Source organism: Aythya ferina (genome assembly GCF_964211825.1).
Source record: "Aythya ferina genome assembly, chromosome: 38".
NCBI lineage: Eukaryota > Metazoa > Chordata > Aves > Anseriformes > Anatidae > Aythya > Aythya ferina.
The window spans coordinates 132023-142307 of record NC_140335.1 but is presented as its reverse complement, the minus strand read 5'-3'; the positions used below and the strand labels follow the sequence as shown (position 1 = coordinate 142307).

Sequence of the window (10285 nt, the reverse complement as noted above, 5' to 3'; positions counted from 1 at the left end):
AAAGGGAGGCCTGAAAAAAAGGGAACCCCAAAAAAAGAGGAAACCCCCCAAAAAGGGAACCCCTCCCAAAAAAAATGGGAAAACCGTTAGAAAGGGAAGCCCCAAAAAGGGAAATCCTGAAAAAGAGGGAACTCCCAAAAAAAAAAAAAAAAGGGAAACCCCAAGAAAAAGGGGGACCCCCCCCCCCCAAAAAAATGGGAAAAATCCTGAAAAATGGCAAACCCTATAAAAAAAGGGAAACCCCATAAAAAAGGGGAAATACCCCAAAAAGGGGGGGGAACCCCCCAAAAAAGAGAGGGGAAAAAAAAAGTGAACCCCAAGAAAAAGAGGAAAAACTGGGGGGGGGGGAGGGACGAAACAAAAAGGGCCCCCCCAAAAAGAAGGGAAACCCCAAAAAAAGGGGAATCCTCCCCAAAAGCGCCCCCCCCCCCCCGCAGCCTGCTGACGGCGTACGACGAGCACCAGAAGTTCCTCAAGCAGCACGCGGCGCGCAAGAGGGCCCCCGAAAACGGGTGAGGACCCCCCGGACCCCCCCCAACCTTTTTTGCCCCCTTTCCCGTCCTTTTTGCCCCCTTTCCCGTCCTTTTTACCCCTTTGCCCTTCCTTTTACCCCAGCCTTGTTGCCCCCAGCCACGTTTTTGCCCCCCCCTTTTACCCAATGACGCCAGCCACATTTTTTACCCCTCCCCATCCTTTTTGGCCCCCCCATCCTTCTTGCCCCCCTTTTTACCCTCCCCATCCTATTTACCCCCTCCCCATCCTATTCACCCCCTACCCCCAATTCACCCCTCCCCATACTTTTAACCCCAATTTACACCCCCTTTTTTCCCCCCCCATTTACCCCCATCCCATTTTTTACCCCCTCCCCCTATTTTTTTACCCCTCTCCCCCCAATTTACCCCCTTCCCCATACTACTTACCCCCATAACCCTATTTTTTACCCCCTCCCCATACTTTTACCCCCCAATTTACCCCCTCCCCCTATTTTTTACCCCCTCCCCATACTTTTAACCCCATATTTTTACCCCCTCCCCATACTATTTAACCTATTTACCCCCTCCCCCTATTTTTTACCCCCCTCCCCATACTTTAACCCCCCTACTTACCCCCCTCCCCATCCTATTTACCCCCTCCCCCTATTTTTTACCCCCCTCCCCATACTTTTAACCCCCCTATTTACCCCCTCCCCCTACTATTTAACCTATTTACCCCCTCCCCCTATTTTTTTACCCCCTCCCCATACTTTTACCCCCCTATTTACCCCCTCCCCCTATCTTTTACCCCCTCCCCATATTTCTAACCCCCTATTTTTTACCCCCTCCCCATACTTTTACCCCCCTATTTACCCCCTCCCCATACTATTTAACCCATTTACCCCCTCCCCCTATTTTTTACCCCCCTCCCCATACTTTTAACCCCATATTTTTACCCCCCTCCCCCCATTTCCCCCCCCATACTTTTAACCCCTTATTCCCCCCATTTACCCCCTCCCCATCCTTCTACCCCCCCTATTTTCCCCCCCTCCCCCTATTTTCCCCCCCTCCCCCTATTTTCCCCCCCTCCCCCTATTTTTTCCCCCCCCTCCCCCTATTTTTTCCCCCCCTCCCCCTATTTTTTCACCCCCTCCCCCTATTTTTTCACCCCCTCCCCCTATTTTTTCACCCCCTCCCCCTATTCCCACCCCCTCCCTTTATTTTTTTCCCCCCGTCCCCCCCCCAGCAGCGCGGAGGAGCCGGACGACAAGCGGCTGCGCCCCGACGAGCCGGGGGGCTGCTGACCCCCCTCAATTTCTCCGCCGCCGGGGGGGACGCGGGCGGCAGCCCCTCCACCTACAGCTACTGGTACCAGGTCAGCAGGGGACGGGGTGGGGGGAGCGCGGGGACCCCCAGGACCCCCCCCAATTTGGGGTCGGCGCTCACGCCCCCCCCCTTTGTCTCCCCAGCAAGGCTACGGCGCCTACAGCTACCAGACGCCGTGGAGCTACAGCCAGTACTACTCGCAGAGCTGAGCCCCCCCCCCCCCAATTTGGGATTTCCACCCCCCCCCTTTATTATTTTGTTTAATTGCCCCTCCCCTTTATTATTTTGTTTAATTGCCCCCCCCTGGATTTTGTTGTGTCCCCCCCCCCCGCACCGCGTTGCTGTTCGTCGTCCCCGTGGGGGGGGTGTAAATAAAGAGGGAGCCCCCACCCCCCGTGGGGGGGGGGGGTGATTTATGATTTTTTCGGCTTTTTGGGGCCCCCCCCTCGCGGTCGGGAGGTTTATCCGTTTGGGGAGGGGGCTTCCGACCCCCCCACACACACACACACAATTTTTGACCCCTTTCCGAGCGGTTTTGGTGCTTTTCGGAGCGCTGACAGGGAATCACTGCTGGGGGGGGGGGGGGGTTGACCGTTTCTGGGGAATTTCGCCCCATTTTGGGGCCCTTCAGCTGTCTTGAGAGGATTTCATCCCCTTTTGGGGATCCCTTAGGGCTGGTCTGGAGTGGGTCTAATCCCATTTTGGGTCCCCTGAGCCCTTTTGGGCGGATTTCATCCCATTTTGGGGCCCCTCAGCTGTTTTGAGTGGATTTCATCCCATTTTGGGACCCCTTAGAGTTGTTTCTGAGTGGATTTCATCCAATTTTGGGGACCCTGAAGGCTGATTTTGAGTGGATTTAATCCCATTTTGGGTCTGCTGAGCCCTTTCGAGTGGATTTCATCCCCTTTTGAGCAGATTCCATCCCATGTTGGGGCCCCTTAGGGCTGGTTTTGAGTGGATTTCATCCCATTTTGGCACTCCCGAGCCCTTCTGAGTGGATTTCATCCAGTTTTGGGACCCCTTAGGGCCGGTTTTGAGTGGATTTCATCCCATTTTGTTTCCCCGAGCCCTTTTGAGTGGATTTTGTCCCATTTTGGGACCCCTCTGAGCTGTTTTCAGTGGATTTCATCCCATTTTGGCTCCCCTGAGCCCTTTTGAGCGGATTTCATCACGTTTTGGGACTCCTTAGGGCTGTTTCTGAGCGGATTCCATCCTGCTTTTAGACCCCTGACCCCCTTTTGAGCGGATTTCACCCCATTTTGGGGCCTGCCTGCTGCTCACGAGCCGTCTTCCCCCCCGTTTTGGAACCCCTCTCCCACTTCTGAGGCGTTTCACCCCATTTTCTCCACCACCCCACCCCATTTCCACCCCGTTTCCAGCAACTCCACCGTTTCTCAACCGATTTATTCCTTTTTCCGCGCCCTTCCTCCGTTCCCGACCGCGTTATGGGGTCCCCCAACCCCCCCGTGCGGGTTTTTGCCCGATTTGGCCCAATTTTGGCGCTTTCAGAAGCCTTTCTGCAGCAGCCAGGCTCGCAGCTCGGCGTCCACGTGCCCCCCGAGGCGCAGCGTCCCCGTCACCTCGTTCACCTGCATCGCCGGCTCCCGGCCCAGCCGCTGCCTCAGGAACGCGCGCAGCTCGGCCTCCAGCGCCTGCACCGCGGGGGGGAGCCCGTTAACGCCCCGAAAATACCCCCAAAAATACATAAAAAATATCCCAACCCACCCCAAAGTCCCGAGAGAAACCCCAAACCGACCCCAGGCCCCCAAAGAGAAAAGGAAAAAGCGATGGCAAGACCCTAAGAGGCCCCAAACCCCTCCAAATCCCCCCCCGATCCCCGCCAGACACCCCCAAAATCCAACCCCCTCCTAAAATTCCCCCCCCCAAAATCCCCTAAACCCCTCCAAACTCCCCCCAAAATATCCCCCATTCCCACAAATCCCCTAAACCCCGCAAGATCCCCCCAAAGAAGTCCCCCATTCCCCCCAAAATCCTCCAACTCTCCCTAAAATCCCCCCAACATCCCCCAACCCCCTCCCAAAATCCCCTGAAGCCCCCCAAATATCCCCCAAATCCCTCCAAATCCCCTCCAAACCTTCCCCAACCCCCTCTAGACCCCCCCAAAATCCCCCAAACCCTTCCAAAATCCCCCCCAAATCCCCTCAACCCTCTCCAAACCTTCCCCAACCCCCTCTAGACCCCCCAAAAATCCCCCAACCCCCTCCAAAATCCCCCCAAACTCCTCCAAACCTTCCCCAACCCCCTCCAGACCCCCCAAAATCCCCCCCAAATCCCCTCAACCCTCTCCAAACCTTCCCCAACCCCCTCCAGAACCCCCACAAAAATCCCCCAACCCCCTCTAGAACCCCCCCCAAATTACCCCAAACCCTTCCAAAATCCCCCCCAAATCCCCTCAACCCCCTCCAAACCTCCCCCAACCCCCTCTAGACCCCCCCAAAAATCCCCCAAACCCCTCCAAAATCCCCCCAAACTCCTCCAAACCTCCCCCAACCCCCTCTAGACCCCCCAAAAATCCCCCAAACTCCTCCAAACCTCCCCCAACCCCCTCCAGACACCCCCAAAAATCCCCCAAACCCCTCCAAAATCCCCCCAAACCCCTCCAAACCTTCCCCAACCCCCTCCAGACCCCCCAAAATCCCCCAAACCCTTCCAAAATCCCCCCCAAATCCCCTCAACCCTCTCCAAACCTTCCCCAACCCCCTCTAGAACCCCCAAAAATCCCCCAACCCCCTCCAAAATCCCCCCAAACTCCTCCAAACCTCCCCCACCCCCCTCCAGACACCCCCAAAAATCCCCCCAACCCCCTCCAAACCTCCCCCAACCCCCTCTAGACCCCCCAAAAATCCCCTCAACCCTCTCCAAACCTCCTCCAACCCCCTCTAGACCCCCCCCAAAATCCCCCAAATCCTTCCAAAATCCCCCCAAAATCCCCTCAACCCCCTCCAAACCTTCCCCAACCCCCTCTAGACCCCCCAAAAATCCCCCAAACCCCTCCAAAATCCCTCAACCCCCTCCAAACCTCCCCCAACCCCCTCCAGACCCCCCAAAAACCCCCCAAAATCCCCCCCCAGCCGTACCCAGATGTCTCCCTGGACATGGCGCAGCTCGGTGGTCTTGCGATCGCCAGGCCCGAGGCGGCGGTAGACGGGGACGTTGTGCATGCGGGACCGGCGCACCCAATAGGGCAGCGCCCCCAAAGGGGCTGAAACCCCAAAAAAGCTGTTAGGGGGGGCGTGAGGCACCGAGGGGGGGGAGTTTGGGCCGTAAAGGGGGGAAAAGAAACAAAAAATCCCAAAAGGGTTTCATGGGATTGTGGGGGGATGGCCCTGAGGGGGCAGCCTGGGCGTGAAGGCCGTGAGGCGGTTTGGGGGAATCAAGTCATTCGGTAAGGGATTCCAGTCGCTTTTTGAGGAACATTTGGGTCATTTTTGTCATTTGTAGTTTTTTTATGGGGTGGGAATTGGTTTTTGAGGGGGGTTTCAGGCAGTTTTTGAGGAAAAGTTCACGTTTTGAAGGTTTTTTTAAGTCGTTTCTGAGGAGAACTTCAGTCGTTTCTGAGGGGGACGTCAGTCAGATTTTGAGGGGTATGTAACTCGTTTCTGAGGAAAATTCTGACAGTTTTTGAGGAGAATTTAATTTGTTTCTGAGGAGAACTTCTGTCAGTTTCCGAGTCAGATTTTGAGGAGAACTTCAGTCATTTCTGAGGGGATCGTCAGATCTGAGGGGAATGGTCAGTCAGGTTTTGGGGGGTATTTAAGTAATTTCTGAGGGCAATTTCAGTCAGGTTTTGAGGGGTATTGAAGTTGTTTCTGAGGAGAATGTCAGTCAGATTTTGAGTAGAATTCCAGTCAGCTTTTGAGGGGTACTTGAGTCGTTTCTGAGGGGAACGACAGTTTTTGAGGGGTATGTAAGTTGTTTCTGAGAACTTCACTCAGTTTCTGAGTCGGGTTTTGAGGAAAATTTCAGTCAGATTTTGAGGGGTATTTGACTTGTTTCTGAGGAGAATTTCAGTCAGTTTTTGAGGAGGATTCTAACAGCTTTTGAGGAGAACTTCAGTCAGATTTTGAGGGGTATTTAACTCATTTCTGAGTCAGATTTTGAGGAGAGCTTCAGTCGTTTCTGAGGGGAACGTCAGTCAGATTTTGAGGGGCATTTAAGTCAGGTTTTGAAGAGAACATCAGTCGGGATTTGAGGGGTATTTAATTCATTTTTGAGGAAAACTTCAGTCAGTTTTTGAGTCAGATTTTGAGACCGTCAGTTATTTCTGAGAGGAATTTCAGTCAGTTTTTGAGGGGGATTTAAGTCATTTCTGAGGGGAACATCAGTCAGGTTTTGAGGGTATTTAAGTCGTTTCTGAGAAAAACTTCAGTCAGTTTTTGAGGAGAATTCTGTCAGTCTTTGAGGGGTATTTAAGTCAGTATTTAACTCAGCTTATCAGAAGTGTGTAACGCATTTTTGAGGAATGTTTAACCTGTTTTTTGAGGAATACCTAACTCCTTTTAAAGGAGTATGTAACTCCTTTGTGAGGTGCATTTAAGTCATTTTTGAGATATTTAGCTCATCTTTTGAGCTTTTGGAGACATTTTATTTCTCTTGAGGAGTATTTTTTTGTTTTTGAGAGGCATTTAAGACAGCATTTAACTCAGTTTTTCAGGGGCATTTAAGCCGATTTTTGAGGAGCATTTACCTCCATTTTCTGAGGAATATTCATTCTGGAGAGATATTAAAGTCATTTTTTGAGGGATATTTGAGTCATTTTTGAGGAATATTTAAGTCAGTATTTAATTTTTTAGGAATATAACTGATTTTTTGCAACATTAAACTCATTTTTAAGGGTATGCAGATCACTTTTTGAGAGTATTTAGCGCGATTTTTGTGGTGTATTTAATGTAATTTTTGAAGTGTATTTAAGTCGATTTTTGAGGGACAGAAAATGTGATTTTTGACTCACTTTTTAAGGGTATTTGACTCGTTTTCTGAGGGATATTTAACTCCTTTTTTGCCCCCCTAATTCTGGGGGGGCTCCCCCCATTTTCCTCACCTCGCGGGGGGCTCCAGCCCGATGGTGTGGGGTAGGTGGGGTGCACGGGGGGGTCGGGGACGCGGCTGGGGGGCAGCAGGCGCTCCACGAATACGAATTCGGCCGTAGACTCCACCACACCGGGGTACTGAGGGGTCTGGGGGGGCTCCTGGGGGTCTGCGGGGGGGCCTGGGGGGCCTTGACTCTGTGCGGGTGGGGGTACACAGCGGGGTGAGAACACCCCCCTAACTGCTCCATCCCCCTACAGACCCTATTCATCCCTCCCCCAGGGATCCCACCCCCCCAAATCTCCTCACCCCCCACAGGAAACCCCCCACAACCCTAACAGGACCCCCCCAAAATCCCCCCCGATTCACTCAGGACCCCTCAAGTCTTCCTTAACCCCCCTTCCCTTTAGGAACCCCCCCAAATCCCCTCAGAACCCACCCCTAAGCCCCTCTTACTTCCCTCCTCCTTTCAGGGCATCCCCCAAAACCCTTTCGGAGACCCCCCCCCAAACTCCCATAAGCCCACCACTCCCTTCAGGACCCCCCCCCCAAACCCCCTTAATCTCTTGCTTTCCCTTCAGGACCCCCCAAATCCTCACAGAGACCCCCCTTTAATTCTCCCCATCCCTTTAGGACCCCCCCTCAAATCCCTCAGACCCCCCCATTTTCACTTCAAGACCCCCCAACCCCCATTAATCCCCTCCAGGACCCCCCAAACCCCATCAGAGGCCCCCCCCCACCCCTTCAGGATCCCTCCAGGACCCCCCAAATTCCCTCACAGACCATCCCCAACCCCCTTAACACCCTCCAGCCTCCCCACAAACCTCCTCGGAGCCCCCTCCTCCTTCACAGACCCCCCCCAAACCCTCTCCAGGACTCCCCATCTCCCCTCAGAGCCCCCCTCAATCCTAAGGGCCCCCCCTAATCCACCTTATTCCCCCCCCTTCCTTTCAGGACCCCCCCCAATCCCCTCAAAGCCACCCCCAAACCCCCTAAATCCCCCCCAAACCCCTTCAGAGCCCCCCTGCGCTCCCCAAACCCCCTCCAGGACCCCCCAACCCCCCCCCTTACCTCCCTTCAGGACCCCCAAATCGCCTCAGAGTCCCCCCAAAACCTCCTTCACTCCCTCACAGACCCCCCTTAACGCCCCCAAAACCCCGAAACCTCCTCAGAGACCCCTTAAATCCCCCCCCCAAGCCCCCTACCTGCGCCCCCCGCCTCCCCAGCGCCGCCCGCAGCCCCAGGAGCCGCCGGCCCAGCGCCGCCATTTTGGGAGCTTCCCCCCCCCCCTCCCCCTTCCCGCTCCCCTTCGGCGTCTGACGTCAGCGCGCCCGTGACGTCAGCGCGCACGCCCGACGTCAGAGCGGCGCCTGCGCGGAGTCGTTCTCTTGGCCTGCGCCTTGCGTGAGGTGAGGGGCGGCCGGGGGGGGGCTCCGGCCGTTGGGGGGTAAAGAGGGGGGGTTTTGGGGGCAATTCGGGGGATTTTGGGGCCAGGGAGGGGCTCTTGGGGCCTTGCGGATGGCTTTTGGGGGTTCGGAGAGGTCTCGTGAGGTTTTGGGGGAAGACTCGGGGAGCGGCTCGTGGAGTTGGGGGGGGGGGCTTAGGGGGCTTCTGAGGGCCCGGGGAGGGCTTGGGAGGTTTTGGGGGCTTTGAGAACCCGGGGGGGGGCTTTTGGGGGGTCTGGGGGTTTGGAAATGACCGGAGGGGGGGTCTGTGAGGGCTTAGGGGGCGCTCTCGGGGTCTTGGGGGGGGTCATGGGGGGCTTTTGGTGTCGGGGGAGGGGGGCTTCGGGGTCTGGGGGCCGCTCTTGGGGTCCGGGGGAGGTCTGTGAGGTCTTGGGGGGCGGATTTGGGGCCTGTGGGAGGGGCTCTGGAGCCTTGGGGGCGGTTTTGGGGCCTCGGGGGGGAGGGAGATTGTTGGGGGCTGTGGGGGGGGGGTCTGTGAGGGCACAGGGAGATCGTTTTGGGGCGGGGGGGGTCTCTGAGGACTTGGACGGGTCTTTTAGGGGCTGGTGGGCTTGTGGGAGGCCTTTTGTGGTCTGGGGGGGGGTCTCTGAGGCATTTTGGGGGGTCTTGGGCTGTTCGTGAGGCTTTGGGGAGTCTCTGAGGCTTTTAGGGGATCTCTGGGAGGGTCTAGGGGATGCTCTGCAGGGGTCTCTGGTGGCTTTTGGGGGTCTTCCTGGTTTTTTTGTGCTTCCCCCTTCTTTTTTGGGATCCCCCCCGTTCCCAGGGGTCCCTAAACCTGTTTTCCCCCCCCCCAGACCCCCGTCACCATGCAGCTCTTTGTCCGTGCCCAGTCCCTCCACGCCATCGAGGTCTCCGGCGCCGAGACCATCGCCCAAATCAAGGTGAGCCCCCCCCACACCATTACCAGGCTGCTCCCTGCCCCAAAACCATTTTGGGCTGACCCATTTCGGGACTTTCTTCCCCCAAAACCAGGCGAGGATCGCGGCGCTGGAGGCCGTCGCCCCCGAGGACCAGGTGCTGCTGTTTGGGGGAAAACCACTGCAGGATGAGGCCGTGCTGGAGCAGAGCGACATCCCCGAATTTGCCACCCTCGACGTGGCTGCGCGGCTGCTGGGGGGTACGGGATTACCGGCGGGGTAATTAACGGGGCCTCCTCGTTAGCCTAACGAGCTCCTAATCTTTAATTCCCACCCACTTTTTTTTTTCCACAGGTAAAGTCCACGGGTCGCTCGCCCGTGCTGGGAAAGTGAGGGGCCAAACCCCGAAGGTGAGCCCTGCGGGGAATTTTGGGGGTATTTGAGGATATTTTTAGGGTCCCAGAGCTTTGTTTTTCAAGGTGCAGCCCCTAAACGCTCTCATCTCGTGTTTTTTTCCCCAAAAAATGCAGGTGGCGAAGCAGGAGAAGAAGAAGAAGAAGACGGGGCGAGCTAAGCGGCGCATGCAGTACAACCGGCGCTTCGTCAACGTCGTGCCCACCTTTGGCAAGAAAAAGGGCCCCAACGCCAACTCCTAGCGGAAAAAAATCCCCCAAAACGAGCAAATTCCACAAAACCGCGCTGGGAGCGGGGTTTCGCAGCGCTTCGAGTGAAATAAAAATTGTTTGGGCTCCAAAATGTTGACGTCTTTGAAGGATTTGGGGTGGAAAATGGGGTTTTATGGGCGTAGAACAAATGGGAAACACAGAAATGTGAAGGATTTAGGTGGAAAAATGAGGGGTCAAGGCCCAGCTGTATCCTGAGAAGATAACATTAATTATGGGTGCTAAAATTTGTCCTTTTTAGCTTAAAAGCTCCCTTGGAGATCAGAAAACCTCCTTAGACCGTGCCCGAAGGAGTTTAATAGAGTTAGGGGCTCGCTTTCAAGGGGGATTTCTCCAAATGAGGTGGAGAGATCTTTCCAATCTTCAAGATTTTAGAATTCCAGGCTCAAAAAACTCGCTTTTTTGATATCCAAACACCACTTTTTAAAATC

At 55.3% G+C, this 10285-nt stretch overlaps 3 protein-coding genes and 1 long non-coding RNA gene across 5 annotated transcripts in view; 3 read left to right on the top strand and 1 right to left on the bottom strand.

Annotated features, from left to right (window-relative positions):
* Nucleotides 1–14, top strand: part of DPF2 (double PHD fingers 2) — a gene marked incomplete at its 3' end in the record, with an annotated part of 10771 nt that extends 10757 nt beyond the window's left edge. Inside the window, exon 9 of the mRNA XM_084502299.1 lies at nucleotides 5–14. Coding sequence (XP_084358425.1) covers nucleotides 5–14 — 10 coding nt within the window. The remainder of the gene's footprint in view (nucleotides 1–4) is intronic.
* A 358-nt stretch (nucleotides 15–372) lies between these two features.
* On the top strand, nucleotides 373–3052 carry LOC311426148. Its single transcript, XR_014686606.1, has 4 exons — nucleotides 373–512; nucleotides 1720–1848; nucleotides 1943–2595; nucleotides 2639–3052. It is a non-coding gene; the product is annotated as an uncharacterized lncRNA (long non-coding RNA).
* Nucleotides 3053–3186: 134 nt separating this feature from the next.
* MRPL49 (mitochondrial ribosomal protein L49) lies at nucleotides 3187–8220 on the bottom strand. Its single transcript, XM_084502313.1, has 4 exons — nucleotides 8054–8220; nucleotides 6862–7045; nucleotides 4898–5022; nucleotides 3187–3451 (listed from the first exon to the last, which is right to left on the bottom strand). The coding sequence occupies exons 1-4, from the start codon at nucleotides 8114–8116 to the stop codon at nucleotides 3305–3307; spliced, it is 519 nt and encodes a 172-aa protein (XP_084358439.1). The 5' UTR covers nucleotides 8117–8220; the 3' UTR covers nucleotides 3187–3304.
* Nucleotides 8171–9927, top strand: FAU (FAU ubiquitin like and ribosomal protein S30 fusion). 2 transcript variants are annotated; one of them, XM_084502314.1, is made up of 5 exons: nucleotides 8171–8257; nucleotides 9109–9195; nucleotides 9287–9431; nucleotides 9526–9581; nucleotides 9702–9927. In XM_084502314.1, exons 2-5 carry the CDS (start codon nucleotides 9121–9123, stop codon nucleotides 9825–9827), a joined length of 402 nt encoding a protein of 133 aa, XP_084358440.1. In that variant the 5' UTR covers nucleotides 8171–8257; nucleotides 9109–9120; the 3' UTR covers nucleotides 9828–9927. The 2 variants fall into 2 exon arrangements, with proteins under 2 accessions (XP_084358440.1, XP_084358441.1); XM_084502315.1 differs by having other exon boundaries at nucleotides 8195–8295.
* The last annotated feature ends 358 nt before the right edge of the window (nucleotides 9928–10285 follow it).

Bases quoted from the DNA above. Each gene is read 5' to 3' on its own strand.
- MRPL49 (XM_084502313.1), bottom strand. From the start codon at position 8,116: ATGGCGGCGCTGGGCCGGCGGCTCCTGGGGCTGCGGGCGGCGCTGGGG. The intron at 5,023-6,861 runs GTGAGGAAAATG...TTGGGGTTTCAG, and splicing joins GGGCTGGAGCCCCCCGCGAG to CCCCTTTGGGGGCGCTGCCC. The intron at 3,452-4,897 runs GTACGGCTGGGG...CCCGCGGTGCAG, and splicing joins ATGTCCAGGGAGACATCTGG to GCGCTGGAGGCCGAGCTGCG.
- FAU (XM_084502314.1), top strand. From the start codon at position 9,121: ATGCAGCTCTTTGTCCGTGCCCAGTCCCTCCACGCCATCGAGGTCTCC. The intron at 9,196-9,286 runs GTGAGCCCCCCC...CCCCAAAACCAG, and splicing joins AGACCATCGCCCAAATCAAG to GCGAGGATCGCGGCGCTGGA. The intron at 9,582-9,701 runs GTGAGCCCTGCG...CAAAAAATGCAG, and splicing joins TGAGGGGCCAAACCCCGAAG to GTGGCGAAGCAGGAGAAGAA.